The 26862-nt window shown below is 42.4% G+C and overlaps 1 protein-coding gene across 1 annotated transcript in view; it reads left to right on the plus strand.

Moving 5' to 3' along the window:
• The window catches only part of lmbrd1 (LMBR1 domain containing 1), a 203421-nt gene extending 178784 nt beyond the window's left edge, over positions 1-24637 (plus strand). The window contains exons 17-18 of the mRNA XM_036583441.1: positions 21839-21930; positions 22013-24637. Of these exons, the coding sequence (XP_036439334.1) occupies positions 21839-21930; positions 22013-22123 (203 nt within the window). The 3' untranslated portion in view covers positions 22124-24637. The remainder of the gene's footprint in view (positions 1-21838; positions 21931-22012) is intronic.
• The last annotated feature ends 2225 nt before the right edge of the window (positions 24638-26862 follow it).

Here is a 26862-nt window from a genome sequence, read left to right on the forward strand (position 1 = left end):
AGTTATTACGCGACATGGCTGCAGTTACGTCGCCTGCTGCTCGAGATGTTCTTCTGTGATAGTTTTGCAATAAACTTTTGGCCCAAAAAGTGCATGAAGGATGGAGAGGTGCGTGTGGGGTGCTGTGAGGGAAAATAGTACATAAAGAAAATGATTTTTTTTCAGATATCCCATGATTTTAATATTATCAACATTATATATAGAACTAGGAAGACGTACAGATTCAGTGGTCATTTCGGATTGTGAATAAAACTGCTATATTTGAGTGTCAGACACTGCAACCCCTGGTTCCCACCCTATAGAGGGTCAATAAGTTTCTCTACCACTTCACATTAAACTGATCCCAGTGACTTTGTTTACATTGCACTGATTGAATTATGCAGGAAGCTGGAAAATCAGTGCAGTCCCTCTTTAATTTGTCTAGGTGGCGAAGCTGTTGGTGGCTCACCATTTTTATGCTTATGATAGTGTCCACAATATGGTAAACACCATATCAGTGCATTGTGGGTAGGCGTTGACAAAGATATATATACTACATTCAGAAGTTTGTAGACACCCCATCTAATTAGAATCCAGTTATCTAGGCATTCAATTTCACACTTTCTTGTGTATTCTCCATACAAAAGCACTGATAGAATGGAGCCCTGGATCAGCTGCCTATTAGCCTAAGGTCTCCATGTCCAGTGCCAGGCTTGGGCTAGAGGGGTATAAAGCCCCCCAGCATTAGGCTATAGAGCAGTGGAACTGCGTTTACTGGAGTGATGGAGCTCCACCACATTTGGGATGAGTTGGAGTGAACCAGAACTGACCGTCCGTCAGTACCTGACCTCACTAATGCTCAATCAAATCCTTACAGCAGTGTTCCAATCTACAAGCCTTCCCAGAAGAGCAGAAGCTCTTACTGCAGCAAAAAGGGACAAACTCACTCTTAATACCCTTCATTACAGAGGAAAGGCTGGATGAGCAGGTGTCCACAAACTTTTGGACATATAAATGAATGCTACATAGGTCAGAAAAGGGTGGTAAATACCGCCATTCTTCAAGAAATTTTCACGGCACACGATATGTCACAATATTTTTTTTTTCAGACATCTGATCAGCTGGAACTGAGAAAACAGAACCAATAGTGCTAATTTTGCTGTGTTTATACTAAAACATGCCGTTGTGTGTTTACAAGGACTAACGATCACAATAATGATATACTGTCATATTGCCCAGCCCTAGTTTTACTGTACTGGGCTGTGTTTATAATTCTTACAGATTTTACCTCACAAACACTTTCTGGACATCGAAGGGTTACAAGATGGAAGCTCATAAGGTCGCTACCATCTGACCTTTACAACGCGACTAAAGACCATTCGGCTCCATCCGAGGACGCTCATTTGTGAAAATGTGCCTGATCCATCCGCAGCAACCTGTCAGCTGGCTTTCACTGGCTGGCACCGAAAGAGAACAAGCAATTTTCATCCTGAAAAGTGTTTTTTTGTGCTCTTAATGGGTTCAGACAAAAGGGAAGATAATCATCGAGCCCCAGTGGACTCAGGAGCTCTTTCCTTTCATCTGTCATGCTAAGCACTTGAACTCTGAGCAATTTTAAAGCCTTTTTTTTTAATTCAGACTCTGTAGCTTGGCTGGTTTTTTAATGCGAAGCTCCAAAACAGAGGCTGTATAGATCTGATGAATGTAAAGAGTGGTAGCAGGTGATGAAGTAGCTCTCCGCTGACTGATATCTCTCGTGTTATAGTTGCCCTCTGTGCTCCCAGTGCACTGCTTTCAATTTCAGCCACTGTTGCTGCTGCTCGGCCTGAGCGGGTTAGCGGTGATGGAAAAGGGGACTGGTCCCTGATTGTATGCAGCCACTCTCCGCCCACCCAAGGTATATTCTTCTGTGTTCTTGTCCAGTGCAGTCCAACTTGATTTGAGAGTGCATTTGCCAAGACACTTGTACCCCTAGGGGTGGGCTGTATACCTATATGATGTCATTCTTGTGATAAATTACATCACAGTATGCCTAAAGTCACAATGCCCACTGTCAAGGGTGGTTATTGAGCCCCCCAGCATTGGGCTGTGGAGCAGTGGAACTGTGTTCTCTGGAGTGATGGAGCTCCATCCAGTACCTTTGGGATGAGTTAGAGTCATCCAGAAATGACCATCCAACACCAGTACCTGACCTCACTAATGCTCAATCAAATCCTCACAGCAATGTTCCAACATCTAGAAGCCTCCCCAGAAGAGCAGAGGCTGTTACTGCAGCACAAACTCACTATTAATACCCCTTTCAGAAGAAACGCTGGATTTAAAGGTGTCTACAGACTTTTGGACATCATAGTTTTTCACAGCCTTTTTAGAGTCTACCTGTTCACCAACCAGTGACTCTACAAGGTAGGGAGCTGTGTTCGGTGCCCACCGAGAAGAGTTGTGTTGACAAATGCTTTATAAACCACTGTATAATATAAATTTTATAAATAAATATAAATATAAAATGTTTTTTTTTTATGATAGGGATATTTCTACTGAATTAGTTCAACCTGCAGTCTCACAGTCAAAAATACTATTTAAATATAACCAGACCCTGGATATTTAAAAGGGTTCTGATATGTTAAGAGATAATAATAATCCAGCAGCTAGTAATAATCTAACAAACAAAGTCCTCATTTGCTGGATATTTTCTATTGGGAGGTGTCTGTCCTAAACCCTAACCCCTAAATTTACACTTCAGCTATCCCTGAGGTTTTAATCTGCAGGCGGGGCCTTATTTTAGCCCCGCCCCTGCATTTCAGAGCAGGAAGTGATGCTGCATCCCTGTCCCTCATGGCCACATGGTGAGCAGTTAGATCCCACTGTTTTGAAGTAAATGTGTCCCAAAGTCTGAAAATCACTGTGGAACATTAAGAATCGTCATATTTTCTGCAGTTCAGCACTTTTTAGTTTTTTAGTATAAAATATGATGATTTTCTGTCTGAACAGCTGTTCAAAGCTGTGTTTGCTGTGAGTTTTTGAGCTCAAAACTATCACCACTGAAACAGTCACTACTGAAACATTTGGTAAAGTGTGTGTGGAGTTATGACTGTTTTGGTAGTGACAGAATGGAACGTTCAATCATAAATAAAATAATCATAATTAAGGTTTAGAGTCACTCACAGCTAAAGGATTATAGTCTAAAGTTCAAGATCAGTTTAAAGTCCCAAATGTGTTGATCCATATAGGTGTCGGGGTAGGGGGGTGTGTGTGTGGGGGGAGGGTGCTGTATTACAGTTAATACCACCTTTATTAGAGAAAAATGTGATTTTCTCTTTTACATCAACCAAACATTCAGCATTCTAAGAATAAGACTCTTCATATCAAATATCATTAAAATGTCAGATATCATGGTGTCATACTGCCCACCTTTAGCCTTTTCTCTCTCTCTCTCTCTCTCTCTCTTTCTCTCACTCTCTGTCCATTTTCATCTTCATGCAGTGAGTTAAGTCTCTGGTGCTGAGAGAGTCGGCCATAATTACCCAGCTAAGCCGAAAACAGAGCAGATGATTAAGGAACAGTTTAATTAATAAGTGCGCGTGCCAGCCTCCGACTGGCTCGGCTCTGCTCCGCTGAGTGCCGTCCACAGCTTTTTTGTTTTCTATTTTGTAGACATAAACCTCTGGCACTGGTTGGGGAGCAGGTGCATCCCAGCCTCGATTTCCGGTTGAACGGGTCGCCTGGACACACTTGACCACTGAAATGGAATCAGCGCTTCCCTTTAGGCGAGGAGAGGGTTGTGTCGAACGCAAGTCAGATGTCTCTCACAGCGGACCCAAATACGAGCCACAGCTCCGCATCAGTCGGACACGTCGACTCTGAGAGCCAGTCTGCCAGAATGCCACATTATGAGGCTCTACAGCAAAAAGGAATCATTTGGCAAAAGATCTAAGTTTCATGCTGTTCTCCTCACACCTGAATTCTGAAGTTTATTTCATTAGTTTGGCACCGGAGCTACGAGGCTAATGTAGCTAACACATAAAGGCAGCCTATACCCCACCAATCAGCATCATGCAAAGCGCACAGTTGAATCATTGCACACTTCTGTGTCGAGTTGTTCATGAATATCAATTTCAGTTTCTCACACTGTATGATGTACTGTTATGTAGGGCTGGGCGATATGGCCAAAATATCATGATACTCAGAGACATTTTCACGGTACAAAATATGCATCACGATATTTAGTTTTTCTGAGATTTAGTAAGTTAGAACAGACAGAATAGGACCTGCAGTGCCACATATAAAACATACGATAATAATAAACCTACAGCTCCAATGATTTCTAATCAGTATTTCAGAAACTGGAGTTCAGCAGGACTACTTCTGCTCTCTTCATAATAAAACATAGCTGGTGAGTGTTCGTTAGGTGCTGATGAGATACTGTGATACATATGGTGAAATAATTTATCATGAAAATGATAAAACATCATCATATTTTCCACCCCTACTGTTACTGTTGTCTCTATAAAACCATGCCTTTCTCCTCACACCTGAAGTTTGTTTTGGTAGTTCTGCGCTGGAGCTATGAGGCTAACGTAGCTAACAGGTGATGGAGGCTTATACCCCACCGATTAGCATCATGTAATAGTTAAATCAGTGCATACTTCGTTTAAAGTGTTTAGAGATGTTAATGAAACTCAAATAGAGTGGTTTCTCACACTGTATGCTGTACTGTTATCTAGGGCTGGGCGATATGGCCAGAATACTGTATCACAATACTCAGAGACATCTTCACGATACACAATATGCATCATCATATTTAGTTTTTCTGAGATTTAATAGGTTTGAACAGACAAAATAGCACATGTAGTGCCACATATAAAATATCCCATAATAATAATAATAGTAAACCTAATAATCATAATAAACTGCAGTGATTTTTAATCAATATTTCACAAACTGGAGTTAAACAGGACTACTTCTGCTCTCTTTATAATGAAACGTGCAGTTAGTCAGTGTTTGTTAAGCACTGATGAGATCCACAATATATTGTGATACATATTGACAAGCCTCGTTGCTCAAATCAGATTTTTTGCTTAAATCCGATCTCTCTGACACGATGGTTCACACTCATTTAGGTAAGTGATTAAAATCTGTCATTAATGTGACGAACCGGCGTCCTGAAATGACCCTCATGAGCTCATCCTACTCAGTAACGTCACGTGAATGAATCACGTTCATCATCAGCACAAACTAACGAGCAGAACGAGCTTCGCTGAGAAGATAATTAACTCTGATCAGCTCTCAGCTTCATTATTAGAGCGAGACGAAGGAGAAAAAGGTGAGATGAGCTGCTTTTCCACCGTTTACAGGCTTTAATGTCTGTTTGGCGCTGCTGCCATGGTAACGCTGAATGATGGCGCAGCAGTGGCTCAGGTTGGATTTGAAAAGATCAGATTTGTGTCCACACAGCTCTGAGAACATCAGATCTGAGTCACACTAGGGCAGAAAAAAGTGCCACTTCAGCCTGGTAATGTGAACGTAGCCTTCAATATCATATTGCCCACCCCTACTGTTATTAGTGAGTCTCTCTTTCCCTTCATTCCAGCTTCCATTCTTTTCAGGAGCCTCACTTTCAGTTCCTCAAAGAATCTGCAGACACACCTCCAAAGTTCAGTCTTAGAAGCTGGTTGATGATTTTCTGAAGTAATCAAACACATTCAGTGGTGTTGAGGTCTGGACTCTGGGGTGGTCAGTCCATCGTTCAGCTTCTTTGTTTGATGTGTCCGTCTCCTTTTCTCAGTGAGGTTCTTCTTGACAGCTACACATCCTTTCAGACCCACAGCGCTGAGTCGTCTTCTCACAGTGGAAGGATGGACAGAAACACCTGTGGATGTTTTCAGATCTGAAGCAGCTTGATTTTCTCCTCTCTCTCAGAGATGAAAGCTTTAAGTGCTGTTTATCTGACGGGGGCAGTTTTGGGGTCGACCAGCTCTTCCAGGTGGTTGTTAGGAGTTTTTGAACTCCAGTTGTGAAAACTTGTTTTTTTGGTCACCTTTTTTCATTCGACTCTCTCCTTCTTTATTAAAGTGGACTATTTTATATCTAATCTCCTCAGAAACATCTGAAAAATGAAAAACTTGTACTTTAACTGGAAACTAAATAAATGAGGGGTGTCTTGACTTTTGCTCGGTAAGTTACATTTGCCTGTGGCTGTAGACTTTGATGACTACAGTTAAGGGCAGTGCTGATTCTGACCTGGAAATTGGTAGTTTGTGCGCCTCTGGTCTAATGACGTTTTGTTGATTTTCTAAGTGAAAACTGAAGTGAAATTCTCTACACACACTCTAGCACCCATGTGTCAAACACAAGGCCTGTGGGCCGGATCAGGCCTGCGACACAGTCCCATCCGGCTATGTGCGCTCTGACTCTCCTACCCCAACAACAGTCTATGGGACAGCAGTTACACCTCAATTCTACACAATTTTACACAATTCTACACCAGTCATATCACCAAACGCATTTCCGCTGCAGTTCAACCAACATAAACACTGACCGTCAGCTCAGCAGCTCAGAAACTGAGCCCAAGTCTTAATGAACCTGCAGTAAAGAAAGGATGTCAGGTGTCTAGATTAAGCAGATAGGTAGGTTTAGACTGAGCACCTGGAGACGTTTACACTTCGAATATTTCAAATCTCTATGTAATATTTCAAGGTCCACTACAAGTGTCTGTATTTTACTGTTGAAGTTTTTGCGTATTTTGAATAAACAGTGTCCAGTTCAGGTTACAGCACAACATTAATTAAAAATGAAATAAAAACACTTTTTTCTCTGGCCCACAGATTTGTTGAGATTTTGGCCCAGTCCCATTTCTTCTTTTTACCCCTACCCCTTGTTTTAGAGTGTTACCTTAACCCCTTAGAACTGAGTTACAGGGTAGTGGTTGAACTCTTCCCTCTGAAATGGGACCCTCAAATAAAAAGAGCATCACTTCATTAACAGCTACCAGCGCTGCTCTGTAGGAGACCCTGCCAGTCTGCAGTGACAGCAGAGGAGGGTAAAGTTCAGCTCCTCACTGCTGGGCTTTAGTTACATTTAGGGCATCATATGCCTTCAAAGAGGGGGGCAATTATTTATTATCACCCACCCCTAATTCTTCAGTGATATGAAGCTGAAGTCAGATATTCTCCAGATTCTTGTTCGAATTTTCCCGTTCCACCTTAAATGGAGCAGCAGTTACATTCTGGCCATTCGGGTGTCAGAACTGCTGGACTATTTAAGGTGGAACGGGAAAGTTAGCTAGTTAGCTACTGAGACATTAGCATGCTATTAGCGATTTTTTATTGCTTGTTATGAAGAAAACGACCAAAATACACTGAAATGACATTAAACTAAGGTAATAAGATGGTTATCGTAAATTTTTAACAGAGAAAATTCTCGTATTTGTGGGTTTCTTTGGTCTCTTGTTCAGCCGTCTTACCGGCTTTTCTTTTTTCCCCATATCTCTGTTTGGAGTCTCTGAAAAACCTCCGTTTGGAGGGTCATGCAGCCCCAACACTTCACCCTACCCCTCTATCTCAACAAGAACCAGGACACCCTACGCCTAGATGAGAACGTGCAAAACGGAGGGCTAAGGGCTGAGGTGTAGGGGCGAGGGGTGAAACTGGACTGGGCCTTTTTTAATACGGCCCTTTGGCACCCCTGCTCTAGCACGTTTGTACATTTTAATGAACAGTTACTACTAATTTGCTGAATAGTACATATTTAACATGTGGCTTGTGCAAAAGTTGAATGTTTCCACAATATTTTCCTGTGGAGGATTTTAGGAAATCCAACAATGCATGTCATTTGTTCAAGGGTGTTCAAGCTTTCACAGCTGTACCTTTTAAAATCCTAGCATTACATTTTAAAAAGTTTTTCTCGACCTTAATGGGGAACCAGCGAGTCGGCTGTTATGTAGGCCAAGGCAGTTTCCCTTTATCCCCCGAAAAAGGCTTGTGTTTTCAAGGTGTGTGTGCATCTATCAGTGTGTGTGTGCTCCTGAGCCAAATGAAAGATCTTGTGCCGGGCCATGTGTGCCAGTGTAAAAGCAGTGCCAGGGTTCAGCAGATAGAGAAAGCTCCTCTCCCCTGAGATCTGGAGATCTCAGCCTCACTCCACGCCACCCCAGGAGTGGGGAGAACAAATAAAAGCCCCTTCGCCCATGTCGAGAGCGCTTTTAGTAAAGGGAGAATGTAAAAGGGGGAGGAAAAATAAAAAAGCCATGCCAAACAAACAGACGGGCTGAAATGGAAGGAGTGGATGTTGTACCGAAGATGGCAGAGATGAGGGGAAATGAGAGAAGACTCTCTGCTCTCTTCCTGCCTTGTGCTTTTAGTCTCCATAGCCTTGCACATCAGAGGAACAGACAAGGGCTGACATTAATGATGTATGCTGCAAAGATGTAGTTCACCCCAACGACCCATTTTCATGACGTTTCGGTCACTCCAGTCGTGGTCAACAAATCAAAACGGCTTTCAGGTCGTACACTACACGTCCTAAGATGTCCACACCTGCTCGTCTAAAGTTTTCCCCAACTCGAGGGTGTTATTAGGGAGCTGGTCCCACCTTTGCTGTGCTAACAGCTTCTGCTCTGATGGAAAGGCTTTCTGCTCCATGTTGGGACGTTTACTGCTGGGATTTGATTGCAGATGCAAGAGCATTAGTGTGGCCAACTGACTTGTTCTGTCATAACAGCTGTGGGGTTGGGTTGGACACTTTTACCTGCTGTGTAAACAAAGCCTAAATCTCTTCTGTCTTTTAAAATATTGGATAGATTCCTTTTCACCATGTAAACTTCAAGCTGTAAGTCATCTGCTGTTGATTTTTATGGCGTTACATCGATGGCTTCTATTGTCTCTGAACGCTGGTGGCAGTTGGTGACTTTATTAAAAACATGGTTTTGGTGTCTGAGAGGTCGTGTGTCGTCTGCCTGGCGCGTCCTCAGTGCCATTTTTGAATCCGTTCAGCCTTTTGGCACTTATTGGTAGGTTTCGGTGGGGAATCTGACCCCTGAATAGCCTAGCCAGCTTTGTTATTGCATGCTTGGCTCACCTGGCGTGGCTTTCTCTGTGAGTGAGGCCTGAGATGTTGAAGGTGAAGCAGGTCAGTGATGTACACGATAATTTGTTTAGGCAGACCACTGTTGAGAACCATCTGCGAGTGGCTCGGCCAGGTCCGTAATTCGGGAGAACAGCTGGAGAGCTGCAGATGGCGGAGGAGTGAAAGAGAGAGGGAAGGAGACGTGGACAGTTCTGCTCTCAACAAGGCTCAGTTCCTCCTCAACACTTAGTCTAAATGGTAGAGTAATGGCTTTTGTGCAGACTGATTCGTTTTGATATGCTCGTATTCAAAAGAGTAAGCAAAGGGATATATTTGTGGACTATATTTAACGACTGATTTTATTTGGCAAATTTTAACTGATATGAATTTCAAAGCAAACAAAGGTAAACTGAGAACGTGTTTTATTATTCAAAAATAGCCACATCTTTTGCTGCAAAAATTTACTTATTTTTGTGCTGCACATTAATTTTATTGTTTTTAGTATATTTTTATTTTATTTTATTCTATTTACTATCTTTACTTTCTAATCATGCATCTGTAAATTCTGTAAGACTACTGTAAGAATACTTTGCTCCTGTTCATTTTGCCCTTGTTTTGCTCTTTACTGTGCACATCTATATATATATACAGTGGGGTCCACATTGAAAATCTCTAATTTTTTGCATTTAACCTAAGAAATAAACAACATTTTCTAAAGTCTTTAAAACTAAGAGTTATAACAAATTAAATAAAGCAGAAATGTTAAAGATGCATTTACATGCACTATTTATAGGTCACTACTGCAGTTTACGCCAATTGCTTCCACTGAAACACCGGCTCAGATGTCCCTCTTAATTGCACAAACTCATATTTTTCCCTTACTCTTCATCAGCTGAGAAGCCATCAAACCTGAGGGGGGATTATTTTTGCCTCAAGCTGAAACAATCAGCAAAAGCTCTAATTCTCTTACTCGGCCATTGTTGTTGTTGTTTTAGCGGAAGCGGCTTAACCCAGCAAAAAAAAATTAATTGTGAAAAGGGCCTATACGTCCAGCTGAAAACAAGCTAAACTAAACCTAAAAGTTTCTGCCAAAGACTCGAGATATGACTCGCGTGAAGCCACTTGCAATTACATATTTCCACCAGAGGGGTCTCCAAATCCCTAAATCTTTAAAGCTTTAAGTTGCCTAGCTTTAATGAAAACTGTCATCAGCCATGTGCCTTAAGAGTTTTAATCAGGGGCCGTATTACAGAAACTTCCTCTCTCTTTGTCTTAACTTAAGATCTGACAGGTAAGGTGATAAGATTATTCACAAATTCGTATTACAGAAGCAAATCTGATCTTAATTTAGGAATCTCATCTTACAGCATCTTATCTGATCTGCAGATATCTTAACTTACTCGATTGAAGTCGACAATCAACTGTCATGTATGTTACCTTGCAGCCGAACATACACACACAGCTCAAATGTAAGCAAACTATTTAGCCAAAGTTCAGCTAAAGTGTGATAAACTGTAGGTTGTGAATACTGTGAGAGCGCCCTCTGCTGTTTGTCAGAGCGTCGCCGCTCCCCAGTTTCAGTCTCCATTTCCCAAACGCTTTAGCCGAGCACGCTAACGTTACTCCTCCTAATAAACAGACACACGTTCAGCTCCGTCTCCTCATTATTCACCACCATCACTGTAATATTTCATCATCAACATTAACACACGAAGGTGATCAGAGGGGCGGTGGAGATCGAGTCTGCAGCGTCTGAGATCTTTAAAACGCAGAGTTAGAAAAGAAAATCATCTCACAGTGAAAGCAGCGTTTTACAGTAGGAATAAATGGAGCTCATTATGCTGGTAGTGAACTATGCTGCTGACACAGCTGCCTAAAAACCATAGAAACGGACCTTAAACAGAAGTGAGGACCCTGTTGGGGTTCATCCTAAAGTTAGGACAGGATTTAGGAGGTTTAGTCTAGTTAGGATGTTTGTGTGATGCTGTTTTCTTATCTGGAGTTCATGATGAGATGATGAAGGTAGGAGCTGTTATTCTGTAATAGCTACTGTCCGAAACTCAGTCTGTACTGAAGTCGTCATGGAGACTAAACAGATCAGATTTCAGAGTTAAGAAGTTTCTGTAATTCAACCCCAGGCTTGAAATTTCGGTCCAAACCCAAATACAGCCCAAACCTCACCCAAGTGAACCCACGGCACCAAGTTTTGACTCTGGCAAAATTCTGTCCGAATTCAAAATACAATTATATTCAAGTTGGACAAAAATGATTCAAATCTGTGCCTTCCTGAAAGTTTTTTAGTCTGGATAAACGCCTGCCACTTCCTGTTCCACTCACCAGAACATTCCAAGCAGAACCACCAGGTTCAAGAACAGTTTCTGCCCTTCAACTATTAAACAGGTCACACCCACAGCAGCCACCAGATCATAGACAGACAGATAGAACTTATCTGGTGCCAAAGGAAATTGCATTTGAATATAAATACAAACACCAATAAACTATATATATATATATATATATATATATATATATATATATTTACATCGCTCTTTAATCTTAATTCCCAACTGAATTATGATCATCTATGGTGCAGACAAGGGCAAGACTCACCCTGAAGGCACACTTTATCCCGAAGGGACCAGTTAGAATCATCTCATAACTTTTTTATAGCTTCCTTTCATTCGTTAGCTAGGGTGCATCCTGCATATTTAGTGTTGTGCTTGTTCTGTCAGCCTGTTCTTTAAAGCAGGGATATCACTAAACTGTGTAAGGCCTCAGTATAATGGTGTACCCACCTGTGCTGGTGAGGCGGTGCCAGTTAAGCCAAACAGTGCTGTTTTAATAAAGTATTTTTAGTAAAAAAAAATTTTTTGCTCCCGTCTATGTGGAAAACATGCACCTGTAATAGCTTGAAAAGTGCTTGCATGTCACTTCCATCATCATGTGGTCGTAAAGGAGCAGCGTTTGACATTGAAACGTGTTGTTGCTGGCATGAATTATGCCAAAGCTCCTTTTCAGACCACCTCAGGTGTTCCTTTATTCCTCTACCTCTATGGTTTATCTTAAAATAGGTAAAAAAAAGTTGTAAAGGACAGCTAAGCTTTGTGACACATCTGGAAGCCTACTGAAGGTACTGTATCAGTCTGGGTGCTGGAACATAAAAGAGCTACATAAAACCTGCGTGTTGGTACGTCTTCGCCACACTGCTGTATTCTCTCTAAGCCTTTTTAATCCCCTTCCTGAGATTCATATGCATGGGTCTGTTTCAGATCTGTGCTTTTCCTCCCTTTTAAAACCTATACACGCGAACGTTTTGACATGCAGGCCACCTGCCCTGCTTTCCTCGTCTTCTCTCCATGATCCGCTCCTGTGTTTCAGGCCTAGCTATAATTTAAAACTGGTTAAACAAGCCGCGTCAGAGATAGCTCATCTCCATATCGCCTACCGCCGCGCCCTTCAGTGCAAGTCGAGTCCCATTTGCTCTGGCATGGACATAAGTTGCCTCTTATGCAGGAGACGTGTTTTCCTCTCTTTTGCCTGAGGCGGCTCTCTGCGGCTATGTTAACAGGCTCTCCCGGAGCGTCGTTAGCACGAAGCTGGAGTGCGCGGCTGGTGCAATTACAAAAGGCTGCGTGCAGCCAATTGCTTTGTCACGCGCCGCGATCTGCTTGCAAGCTGTTCCTGCGCAGCTGTGAAGGTACTTTCCTGCTCTTTGCGTGGCGTCGCACAAACAAGATCGCACTCGAGATACAGAGTCTTTCTGCATTAAACACTGATGAACAGAACTGACTTTCCTTCAAGCATGCCAAGCACTGTCTCGGGGTGGCTTTAGGGTTTTAATCAGGCCTGAAATTTCTGTTCAAACCCAAATATAGTCAAGTCAAAGTTTATTAATACAGCGCTTTTTACGACAGCTGTTGTCACAAAGCAGGTTTACAGAAAAAAATCCGGGTCCGAGCCCCCATGAGCGTCGCCAATGGTGACAGTGGCCAGGAAAAACTCCCTAAGAGCAAGAGGAAGAAACACTGAGAGGAACCCAGACTCAAAAGGGGAACCCATCCTCCTCTGGTCAACTCCATATAGCAAACCATAACAGCAGAGAATGAGATTTGACCATTAATATAAGATACAGAAAAAGGGGAAAAGCAGGAGTAGTAATGTCAGTGATTAAAAAAAACGCAGCATGATCAGTTCATGCAGGTGAGGTTTGCCTAGCGCTGTACAGGAGGAAGCTCCATGGTGGTCAGAATGGTCTGGGAAACAGGCTAACAGACGAGATTTTAACCCTGACTGTAGGGCAGTCGTGGGCTGGAGGTTAGGGAACCAGCCCTGTGACTGGAAGGTCGCAGGTTCGATCCCCTGAGCTGACAGTATGTGGCTGAAGTGCCCTTGAGTAAGGCACCTAACCCCCAACTGCTCCCCGGGCGCCATGGATAGGGCTGCCCACCGGGCAAGTGTACTCACTGCCCCCTAGTGTGTGTGTTCACTAGTGCGTATGGGATGTTTTACTGCATGGATGGGTCAAATGCGGAGGTGGGACCAATAAGCGTCACTTAACCTGTTTCTACAATCGTTGTAAGCATTTCTGTTCAAACTGAAAGAAGCAGCGTTACAGCCAGGAGAAAATAAAGCCTGTACAGCCTGAGATAATCACTTAAAAGTCAGAGGTGTTGGGTCAGGACTTTTTTTGGACCACGTCACATGACTTTACGTATTAACATCACACGCAGAGGCCCAAAAAGAAGGTCCAGCTGGATGTTTAATAATAATAATTATTAATGGCAGCTTAAAGTGCTCGACTGTCAGGCGATAAAGCTTAACAGTGACAGAAGAAACTATGCGTATTAATTTAAAATCTAAAAGACTATAACACAGAAAGGTAAACACCAAAGAGACGTAGAATTTTAATTAAACGCCAAGTTTTCAGATGTTTATTAAAAGTGAACTCTGAGCTTGGCTGTCTAATAAAAGGTGAACTGAGCTCCACAGTTTAGAAGCAGAATGACTGAAAGAGTCTGTTTTTTATGGAAGGTGTTTGTAGAAGGTCAGTATCTGCAGATCTAAGATCATAAACAGACAGACATTCAGGAGCTTTAAGCTTTAAAAACCAGCAGCAGAGCTTTAATATCTCTCTGAAAGATCCAGGCGGTCTCAAATACTGCAAAAATCAACATCATACTGATAAAGATGTGATGACAATGTGATGTGATGATCTTTGGAAGGCGTGTCCTTCACCAAGTTTACACTGCGTTTTCTTAAAATTCTCTTTCAATCATCAGATTCATCTGCTCACAAAGTGGGCCGAAGCACAACCCACTCCATAGAATGTTCTTTTGCATATTGCTTGCTGTTACATATTTCCACCAGAGAGGTCTCCAAATCCCCAAATCTTACGCAGTGCAGCTTTAAGTTGCCTAGCATCAATGAAAGCTGTCATCAGATCATTGATAAACAAATGAAATGAATAGCCAGTCAGGCTTGAAATTTTTGTCCAAACTCGCCAAAATTTGGACATCTGAAAATGAAAGTGCTCTATAGGTGCAGCCCATTTTAGCCCTTCAGTAATCAGCTCCAATATCCAGTATATAAATCAGTCTTTTCCTGTGTTTATAGCGTTAGCGTTGGGTGATCGAAGTGTATTTAATTGATTGAATCCCTGAGTTTGATGAGCCAGTAAGCTCACAGCTTCCATCCTCATATAATAAATCTAAACCCCCACAGTCATGATGTTCAGCTACACCCAGCCAGGCCTGCGATGGTGTCACATTGTTATGACTGAAGTGACCCCAACAAGGACTAATCTAATCTCTTAAAGGCTGTAGCTGCTGTTTTCTGTAGGCTGATTTAATCAGGAGCTCCATACCGTCTGGATTTTCTTCAGGATCACTGATAATTACTTTTAAACTTCATGACGGGGACTTCGTTTCACCTTGCAGGGAAAAACGGAGACCAGATAAACGGATGTAGATGATTAAACCCTATTTTAATATCAGGTGCTTTATGTTTTTGCGAAACAAATGTCTCGACCAGTGGTGAATGAGGGAGCACTGAAAAATCCCTCTGTCTAGACCTTGAAATCACAATTTGTTTTGTACTCTCTGCACACCATTTCACATGAGTCTCCAATGTGGACTGAACGAAGAATGAAGGGTTTCTGGCGTGATGGTCAGTGCTTAGTGATTTCCCGAGTGTCCATTGGTCAGTTTCACACAGAATGTAGACGGACACCCGAATCCACCAGTTCCACACGGTGAGAGGCAGATGATGTGTATCTCAGCCCCTCTTCATAGGCTCATAACTCCGGATGTGAGTCTCGTATGATCTCGAGATAAGATGGAATGGAAAGGGCGACTCTACAGATTCAGGAAGTGTTTGAACTGGATTTCTCTGCTGGATCATCATAAATAAGTCTACGTTCCCACTCAAAATTTTTCATGGTTCTTGTTCAGCATCATGTCTGGCTCTGCAATCGTACCGCAGGGCGGAACGCAGGCCAGAATTTACTGAAAATGGTACAAACCCAAATGTGAAACGATGAATATTTGAAATGATATTCAAACCCAACAGAAACAACCACATCCCACTGGATTCAGACAAATATTTCAAGCTCTAGTCTGTCTTGTGTTTAGACACCCAAAAACGAAAACAAATTAGAGCTGAAATTAGGGCCTAATCGGTCTTGCTTAAGTGTGATTGAGCATGTCATCCTTTACTTTGCTTCTCTTTTTTTCCACTCATGACGGCTCCACTTGGATCCCATTACGTGTTTCATTATCATCATGATTCCAACAGATGCTGCGTTGCGATGATTAAAATCCAAGCCCGTTCCCTGGAGAGGGTGCCGTAACATTGCCACCCAGATGTAACTGAAACGCTGTTAACCCTGAACCCTTTATAAAAACACATACATACACCTGTATATGTGCTAAATTGGAGTTTTTAGCTGTGCTAACAGTACAACCATGTGTTAACAACAAGCAGTCTGTCCGACAGTGTAACCTGTGTCTTAGGGTACAATTTTCTTTAATCAAGTCAATTCATTCCAACAAAACTTCAATTTTGCTGCTATTCAGCAGTTTCAGGAACTTGGAAGGAGCCTCATTAGCTGAGCACCTGAGAGAGGTAGTTAAAAAAAAACAGTGCAAGTAACTGCTGGGTTGATTTTCTTTCAAGGAACTTCGCCAGCAGAGAGTTCTTAAGTTCCATCAGCCTTCATTAAGTAGATTGTACATCTGCTTTGTGGGTTTAAGATGAGGGGCCTCCAGCATGCCTCACTTCCCGTCCTATTGTGCCTCACAATCAACTGGAGTGGATAAAACTAGCTCTCTGACACTCAGAGGCCTCTACAGAATAAGCTCCACTGGCCCCTCCAATGCTGCTGAAACAGGCGCTGAAATGAGATGGATGACCGGTGCTGCCCGCAGTAGTGCTCCCGCTGAGGGTCCTGCCCCTGAGGCTACGCTCCTTTTTTTCCCTGTTTTCTCAGGGGTGCTGGCAAATAACATGGACATTTCATGGGGTCTCGGCTGCTTTAGGCCAGCGGTGGCCGCGGTCAGCTCGGTGGATGTCGATGGAACGCGCTGTGCTCTTCAGCTGATGCAGAATGGACTGCAGCGCTGAGCTACAGTACGTTTGCCGTGACTTGGGTTGAATACGATTTATTTCAGCACTGTAAGAACTTTAAAGCTCCTGCCGTTTCCCAACTCAGACAGGTTTTATGTATTGAGTGGATGCTTAAACACAATGGGGATGTTTGCCAATGAGCTTGACAAAGCCAGCTGATGACGCTTTAAAAATCAGGGCAGTTGTGCAACACAGCTGATTGTTTTTGGTAACTTAATTTATCTAGTTATTCCAGATAATTGCTATGCTATCCCAGGTGGTTGCTAAGGTGTTGCTAGGACATTGGTATGCTGTCCCAGGGTTGCCAAGGTGTTGCTAGGTCTTTGCTATGCTATCCCAGGGTTGCTAAAGTGTTGCTAGAATGTTATCGGATTGCTATGCTATCCCAAGTAGTTAGTAAGGTGTTCCTAGACCATTACTGTTTTCCCAGGTGTTTGCTAAGGTGCTGTTAGGATGTTGGTATGTTATCCCAGGGTTGCTAAGGTGTTGCTAAGACATTGCTATGCTATCCCAGGGTTGCTAAGATGTTGCTAGGTCTTTGCTGAGCTTTCTCCAGGTCACTAAGGTGTTGGTAGGACATTGCTATGCTATCCCAGGGTTGCTAAGGTGTTGCTAGGATGTTGCTGTGCCATCCCAGGTGGTTGCTAAGGTGTTGCTGGGATTTTTCTGTGCTGTCCCAGGATTGCTAAGGTGTTGCTAAGACGTTGCTATGCTATCCCAGGGTTGCTAAGGTGTGGTGAGATGATGCTATGCAATCCCAGGGTCGCTAAGGAGTTGCTAGGATGTTGCTAGGACGTCGCTATGCAATCCCAGGGTTGCTAAAGTGTTGCTAGGACGTCACTATGCTATCCCAGGGTTGCCAAGGTGTTGTTAGGTCGTTACTATGCAATCCCAGGGCTGCTAAGGTGTTGCTAGGACGTCACTTTGCTATTCCAGGGTTGCTGAGTAGGGCTGCAACTAACGATTATTTTGGTAGTCGACTAATCTGTTGATTTTTTCGATTAGTCAACCATTATTTCTGTCATGCCTTCCTTCTCTGCTTCCTGTGGGCGTGGCTCCTGTTCCTGTTTTACCTCATCTTCATCTTCAGCTTAATTAAATGTATGTTCCTGAGAGTTAGCTAACATAACTGAAATGGCGTTCTCTTAGCAAGCAGAGACCATGAGACCTTGCTTTCCACAGGTAAACTAACAAACATTACGGTACTAACATTAGTGGCTGAAGAGCAACGTGGTAGAAAACACCTTTACCCTTTCAGAGCAGAGTTAGGCCTGATTCACACATGCTGCCTCTGCATGGTGTGAGTGATGCGCAGCGCAAGCGCTACAGCTCGAAGGTGCTGGTCTTTCATTCATACAGCATTTGTCCTGCAGAGCAGTGACAAAGTTATCCAGACATTCCTGTTTCCAGTTGGATAAATGGTCACATCAGTCACTCTGCTCGACCAAAATATAATTAGGCAAAAGTTTCAAGCCTGGTAGACCAACCAGGAAATCTGTTTGCAGCGCGGAATGTTTAACTAGTATTTCGTACTGAATTAAATGAAATAAAAAATATAGCATTGTCAAGTACGATTTTCATATTTAGTGTATTTTGCTGCGTGGAAAAAATCGGCGCCGGGTCTATTCTCTAAACAACGTTGCGCTTCAGTGCGGCGGATCTGCCGCTTCGCATGCGCAGCCTGTGTGAAAGCGCTGATCAGTTAACTTGAGCGCCGAAATGAAAATCCAGACTTCCTGTGTCGCTCACGGCACGCAGTCGTAGTTTGTGTGAATTAGACGTCACGGCTCCAGGGTACTTGGGTTTCAGATACTCATGCATCGCCGTAGCGCTGCCGTGAAATGACAACTCTGCTTTACAGTCTGCATTCGACTTGTTTCACTGGTTTATTTCCGCTGAAATGCTCCCTGACTTTTCAAAGCTTCGGTCTCGCTACAAAGTTACACAGACACTTCTGTTTCCAGAAGGCGAGGTTTTGCCTCACCTTCTTCAAACCCTTTCCACGATTAGTACAGAACGCAGTCGTGCCAATGGAAGCGATACTGGCCTCACTTCCTGTAGTGCGTTGCAGTTACAAATTAATGACGCGCCGACACTGAAATTCTAAATTTTTATAATCGACGTTGTCCATTACATCGACTAATCGTTGCAGGGTAGTAAGGTGCTGCTAGACCATTACTGTGATATCCCAGGTTGCTGTTAAGGTGTTGCTAGTCCGTTGCTGTTATCCCAGGTGGTTGCTAAGGTGCTGCTAGGACATTGCTATACTATCCCAGGTGGTTGCTAAGGTGCTGCTAGGACATTGCTATACTATCCCAGGTGGTTGCTAAGGTGTTGCTAGAACATTGCTATGTTTTCCCAGGTAGATTCTAAGATGTTGCTTGCCTATTGCAGTGCTATCACAGATGGTTACTATTATGTTGCTAGCCTGTTAATGTTATTCCAGGTGGTTGCTACAGTGTTACTAGGCTGTCGCTATGCTGTCCCAGGTGGTTGTTACAATGTTACTACGCTGTTGCTATGCAATCCCAGGTGTTTGTTAAGTTGTTGCTAGGCCATTATTGTGCTGTCCAAGTGGTTGCTGAAGGGTTGTTCAATGCAGACATACATGTTTGATAAAGGACAGTTTATAGATGTAGGCTAATTTAAAGCACAAAAAAGATTCTGAAAATCATGTTTACATTAATTAAACCAGAAAAATATTTTCGCTACTGAAGATAAAAGTGTAAAACTTTCATGTTTTGCCTTTGAGGTTAAAGCTAACACTGGAAATGTCATATACTGAGGAGGACTCACCTTGTGCATGAGGTCTCTGAAAGCAGGTCTCTCGAAAAGAATGGAAGCTGTAATAAAGGCAAAGGATGGGCTAAGTCTGTGCATTAATACAGAATTCATTCAATTGCTATGTGTGGTCATATGTGTGTATTTTTACAATGGCTTCAAACATGGCTCAGCCAATGAGACTGAAGAACTTATTAGTTTTACTGTTACTATTAGTTTTATAATTTAATGATCTGGCCAAAGCCTTTGCAATAAACCATACCCAAAACTCTCAGATTGTCAAAAGTGTCTGGCACAGAGTAACTACAAATCAGATTTAATGGCAGTCACTAAAGGAGTTCCGCAAGGTTCAATCCTTGGCCCAGTCTTATTTAATCTATATATTAATGCTCTTGCTGCCTCCGCCTCTGAGTGCGCCTGTATGCAGGTGACACTATTCTGTATTCTTCATGCAGCTGTAGAAAAACCTCAGCGCTCCTTCAGTGCCTCACAGATTGCTCTGTATAAGCATGAGCTAGTTTTAAATGGAAAGAAAAGTAAATTCATGCTGTTTTCCAGAGCCCCTAATATTGATTTTAGCCAACATCAACACCCCGTCGGGATCCAGTATTGAGTGACAGAATATTTATAAAAAGAATCTAGTTCTTCTGTGTATGGCTGGACGTTAAATTTACATTTAAATATCACAATAATAAGCCAGTCAGTAAACAACGGCAAACGTTGGATACTTGTACCGAAATAAGATGTTTCCCAAAGCGCACTAGGATAAGCATCTTGGAGAAACCTTATTCTCCATCCTAGACTACGGTGATGTACAGACACAGATCTACTAAGATCCTTGAACCAGTAGATCCTGCCTGTCACTCAGCTGAGACCCCACAGAGCTCATCACTGGAGACTCTGACAGAGCTCATCACTGGAGACCCCCACAGAGCTCATCACTGGAGACTCTGACAGAGCTCATCACTGGAGACCCTCATAGAGCTCATCACTGGAGAGCTCATCACTGGAGACTCTCACAGGGCTCATCAGTGGAGACTTTCATAGAGCTCATCACTGGAGACCCCCACAGAGCTCATCACTGGAGACCTTCACAGAGCTAATCACTGGAGACCCCCACAGAGCTCATCACTGGAGACCTTCACAGAGCTAATCACTGGAGACCCCCACAGAGCTCATCACTGGAGACCCCCACAGAGCTCATCACTGGAGACCTTCACAGAGCTAATCACTGGAGACCCCCACAGAGCTCATCACTGGAGACCTTCACAGAGCTAATCACTGGAGACCCCCACAGAGCTCATCACTGGAGACCTTCACAGAGCTAATCACTGGAGACCCCCACAGAGCTCATCACTGGAGACTCTGACAGAGCTCATCACTGGAGACCCTCACAGAGCTCATCACTGGAGACCCCCAGAGAGCTAATCACTGGAGACTCTGACGGAGCTCATCACTGGAGACCCTCATAGAGCTCATCACTGGAGAGCTCATCACTGGAGACTCTCACAGGGCTCATCAGTGGAGACTTTCATAGAGCTCATCACTGGAGACCTTCACAGAGCTCATCGCTGGAGACCCCCACAGAGCTCATCACTGGGGACCTTCACAGAGCTCATCACTGGAGACCCTCACAGAGCTCATCACTGGAGACCCTCACAGTGCTCGTCACTGGAGACCCTCACAGAGCTCATTGCTGGAGACCCTCAAAGAGCACATCACTGGAGTCCTTCACAGAGCTAATCACTGGAGACCCCCACAGAGCTCATCGCTGGAGACCCTCACAGAGCTCATCGCTGGAGACCCTCAGAGAGCTCATCACTGCACAGTGTATTAAAAAGTTGGCTGGTATGGTGGGAAACTCACTGGTTTGTTTTTATTTACAGGGCGCTCTCCGGCCGTACGCCATCTTATATCACATCTGCGCTCTCTGTAAATAACGGTGTTTATCAGAGTCACTCTAATGACTGGATCACCGTCAGGTTCCAAGAGTTTTCACTGAACTGGGAAAATCTGCTTTTTTTATTGGTGCACTGGAACTGGAATTTACACCGAAATACATTAAGCTATGCTCACTGGTGTCAGTCCACCTATTTTATTGAATAATTTTTTTTTGTCTTTTTTAATTTACTTTTTATTTGTTTACATATTTCATTGCTCTTTTATCTCCACTTCTAAATTAAGCTTTTATGTTATTTTTTAAAAATTGTTCTTTTAGTCTTGTTAGTCTTGGTTTGTTTTAATTGATCATATTTAATTTGAAGTAATCCCTGTTTAAGTACGTTGTAAATGAGCGTCTTCTTCAATGTATTCCTGAGTCTAACTAAAGATTAATAATGCTGAATTTAAGGCGCTGTAATAAACCAGAACTCTCTTTTTCCATTGTGCCTCACAGATCAGTGCACGGTGACCAGATCGTACCTTTTCCTTCACAAGTTTTGGTTCTTCAGCACCATCTACTACTTCGGCAACTGGGCCTTTCTTGCAGTAAGTGTGATCATTAATTTTCACCTCCGAATGCTCTTCGCGAGGTCATCACCTGATTAACATGTCACACTTCCATTTTTAGGTGTTCCTGATCGGTTTGGTGGTGTCGTGCTGCAGAGGGAAGAAGTCGGTGATCGAAGGTGAAGTGGAAGCAGACGACTCGGACTTTAGTGATGATGAGTATGCGCACTGAGAAGGCAAAAAAAAGACACTGCTCGTTTATTTACACTAGGAGTGTCTTTCTCTTTGTTGCACACTGGATCTTAAACCTATCCCGACATAATTTACACCTCTTTTTGGTCGTTTTTGTTCATTTGTTCTTTTTTTTGGTAGGTGTTCGCTCTTAAAACGGAAGGTTCCTAAAGAGTGAGTAGGTACGGGGAAAAGACTTCATTGATATAGAACCTGTACATTATGCAGAGGTTCTTTAAGGGTCTTCACACTCGCAGATGTGGACCTTTAAAGAACCATGCACTGAACGGTTCTTGGAGGAACCAACACTTACTGGCACCTTCATTTTTAACAATGTCTCATCTGAAGAGTGTGAAATGAGCCTGTTGGCTGAAAGCTCAGTCGTCCGTGCTCTAAATCTGGGTCATATTTAAATTGTGTTGAAATGAAAAAAGAGCCACAAATTCTTTATTTCTTTGTACGAAGCATATCGTCACTGTTAAAAAAAGAAATATTTAAAAGTATCTCCGTTTTTTCCTATGAATGGACCAGCAGAAATGATCCAGAATGATTTGGAATAAATTCATTTTACATTAACTTGCATGGAAAGTTAGGAACATTTCAGTCTTTTTCTAAAAAGTTACTATTTTGGAGACTTTTTTTGGACAGTAATGATGTGAAAAAGACTCAGATTGCATAGGACTGTTTAAACGTGCCAGCATAAAGATTTCACGGCAGTGTGGATCCTAATCATTGTTTGGTCAAACATAATGGTCTAACATTTATTTCTTTTTTCATTAACAACTGACGTACAAGGTAATGCGCATGCTGCACTGTTATTTGGACCAATGAATCAACTTCAAGGCTTCTGTTTTAAAGCTGCAGTCAGTAAGATTGCCTTGTGTGCAACTGAAACCAAACAGGGCCTCTTTCAGTCCACTGAGGTGCAGTATTTTATGTAATATTATATTTATGCGAAAACAGAGTAACACTTTACGGTAAGGCAGTATTAATAAGGCTGCATGACGCCTACATAGCTGACAACCTACATAAACATTTATAAAGGTTTATTCTAATGAGCATCGTCTGTCATAAAGGCTGCTTTTGTCATCTCTGATGTCAACCTGACTGAAAATCCATGTCAGATGACAGTTTTTCTGACTTTTTCACGTTAAATGACATTGCATGACATACCAGTTGACTACTAGCGTATAACACAATGACATAATACTGATGTGACAAAGCTTAGATCTCATAAATGGTACAATGAAAGTCCCTTAAGGGCCATGTAAAAATGTTCATTTGGTTCAGCCAGCTTGACGTAGCAAGTTATGTCATATTGAAGGGCAATTCCACCAATTTTTCAAAATTCCTGCTTATTTAAGTGGTGAAGATGTAAACAGACTTGTTCAGAGTGGTTTGGTGTGAAATGCTCCTTTCTAGAGAAACTGAATTGTTCATAGTGGTGGTGATAGGAACCAGACGTCCCCCTCTAAAAGCTCCCTCACAGAAAGTTACTACATGAAATGGTTATGAATTCACTGCCTGATGACTGAGACACTGTTTTATGATAGTTTAGAGAACTTAAACTCCATTCATGGTGGAGGGATACATGCAGGGTGCTGTGAGGCAAAATAGTCCCCAAAGAAAACTTATTATTTCAGATTTTCCACTGTAAAGACACCTGAACCATTTCACCCCAACCCACTCTGGAATTCCCCTTTAATAGCATTATGTCACTGTGATGTACACAAAGCTACAAAGTCCACCATTTCACCCCAGATTGTGTCATGATACAAATTAATCTAGACACAGATACAGATCTCGATAGATGAGGTTGGCCAATGTGACCTTTATGACAAATGACATCTATCGGAATAAGTGTTTATGTAGGCCTATGTTGGCCTATGAAGGTCTTATGTCGGTGTCGTATAGCCTTACAAACACTGCCCTACAGTAAACTGTTATTAAAACAAAAAAGCAATGGTTATGACCTCTTGGCAGGGTTGGTTAGCAGCTAATTCAACAGAAAAGCATAAATCTTACAGAGTGTAGCTTTAAATGTCCTTGGAATGAAACCAAATGTAGTTTGAGACTGAATAATGTTGACTTTTTCATTTTTTTTCCAATTATAAATTAAGAAATATGGCGCTAAAGACAGTAGGATCCTTCTTATTCTGATTTATTTATTTTTAAAACGTCCCGATGCTGTCTATATTTCTGAGGATGATGTTCCAGTATTATGTAAAAAAACAAAAAAAACAAATCGCAACTTAATCAGTGAAACTGAAATGGTACCGTACATAACATACTAATGTTATGATTCTGTGAACGCTTGCTGATTTAAGCTTAATGCTCGATGCGTAGAGATTATTTTTGTTTCAACTGCAGTTTTATTATACTAAACGCTTTGAGTTTCACATACGATGTAAAGATCAGTGAGAACGATGGTGTTGCTATTTTGGATTTTTCTGAATGTCTGTGTTAATGGAACCCTTTTTGAATGGTTATGTCATTAAATAAAGACTAAAACTAACATCTGTGTCGTTTTTGCAGGACTTTCTACTTTAAGGCGAGCTCACTGCCTTAGAACACGATGGGGTTGATCTGACTTTTCACTTGTCTTGGCAAGCAGTAAATGTAGGCACTTTGTCATGAGTTCTCCCAAGCCAAGATAAGTTTGTTTAAGTCTTAATTGGTTTTAATTAGGGCTGTTAAAGAGTAACTACACCCTCTGTAATATGCTCTGTAATAATAAAATATACCAGCCTTGCTTGAAATGTAAACACATCTTTACAAACTGTAAAAATATTAATTTTATCGTGGTCAGTTCCGCCTTTGCAGCGCCCCCTCTGGTTCAACTCTGCCATAGGCACGGATGATGTGTCTTCGCACCAAAGTATGATGACGCCCATAGATTTGCAAGTATAGTGACCATAGATCTACATACTTAGATGCTGCATTGCCTGTCGTTCTCTATCTGAAGCCATACGTCTCCGCGTCTGCCATGTTGGAGAGGTCAGGATCCACTAATTCATTTGTATTGAGAGGCGATGAGTCTCAGGATTAAATCAGCCACAACTTCCTTATTACTCAACCGATTTTCACCAAATCTGTTTAGTTATAGTCCTCAGACACAGATTAATCTACTCTGCTCGGATCTGCTCTCGGCAGCTTTTATCACTTTAATAACTGATGGTGATAATTATCCGTCCGGACCAGCAGGAAAGTATTCAGTCTGCACCTGACGGTAAAAACCGAGTTCAGAGCTCCGGTAGAAACAATCAGACACATCAGCAAATCATCAATGAGTGAGTCACTTCTAATCTTAATACACATAACAATAAAATAAACCCCCTAAACACAGCGAGAAGGATGAAGCTGAATGGCTACCTATTCACCAGCTTCATGTTCGATTTTCCCCGTTCCACCTTAAACGGTGCAGCAGTTACTTTCTGGTACCTAAAGCACCACCATTTAAGGTGGAACAGGAAAATTTGAACAAGAAGCTGATCAATAAGATGTTGACTTCAGCTTCGTGTAAGAAGGAGCTAACGCTAATCTATTATGAATATCCACACGGATTAATGAATGCTGTAACTGCCTGGTTACAAAGCTTTAACCATCACTGTAAATAAATAACTACTACATAAAGTTAAGATCCTGAATAGACTATTAAATTAAATAAGCTTAACATAAAACCAGAGGAAAAACAATCACATCAACATGAGTGTGGATCACTGCGTTCCCTCCGTTATATAATCCTATCCCACTTTCTGAGTGTGATATTCCTGAAATAGTGTAATTTTGGACAGTATCTTTTTTTTAAACTGTCGCTCTGTAATGGTACTGAATGCGGTCCAGCAGCGATGTTGACCGCCCCAAAATGGTGGCGCCGTTGACGTGCCTGACTGGACCCAACACGGCATCTAGGTATGTATATCTACAAGCGAGACTCACTCAACAGAAATCAACAGAAGCAACACTGGAACTACGGAAAGTGAAACAGTTCAGAAAGGTTAATGTTAAATGACCATTGTTACCGACTCTGTCAACCTTTCATCCGTGCAGCCTTTCTCTGACTTTTTTCTTTGTTTTATCGAATACAGACCTGCTGAACAGATAATTAGAAGCTGGCTGTCACGGTTTTAGGGACTGTTCTACCGTTCGGTGCCTCTGCTGCTCTCTGATAATCATTTTCTGGCACTACAATAACTCTTCGGTGGCTTGAGTCAGCGGCTCATACTGTTAAGGCTCAAGAAGCTCTGCCTGATCAGAAACACCTTCCCTCGGCGAAGACGGGGATGGTAGTGGAGAAAGATCGTCAACCTTTTAAGACCTCTCAGTTGAAAAGTGCTGTTTGATTCTGTAGCTGACGTACGCTATCTCTAAAATCACAGCAGCCCAGCCCACCCAGTTTCCCTCGCAGCCCCAGCAGTTTCCCTCGCAGCCCCACCTCCAAACCCGAACATCACTGCAGCGCCCCTCCCAGCGTGCCCCGCCCATTTTTGAGCATTTTTCAACAATAAGCCATAGGTGGAGTGAGCTGAGAACAGTGGGGTGTAGTTACTCTTTAAAGTTAGCCCTTTAGAACCGGTCAGCGCGACGAAATAACATGCTATCTTTGAAACCAGAGAAACGGCACTAAAATAATAAAACCCTACAGAAACCTGCAGGTACACTTACAGAAAACACAGCTACCTTTGCCTTTGGTGTGAAGCTCGTTCAGTCATTTTGTACACGGATCAGTTTCCATCCACA

The sequence above is a fragment of the Colossoma macropomum genome, unplaced genomic scaffold (genome assembly GCF_904425465.1).
Source record: "Colossoma macropomum unplaced genomic scaffold, Colossoma_macropomum, whole genome shotgun sequence".
NCBI classification, from domain to species: Eukaryota; Metazoa; Chordata; class Actinopteri; order Characiformes; family Serrasalmidae; genus Colossoma; species Colossoma macropomum.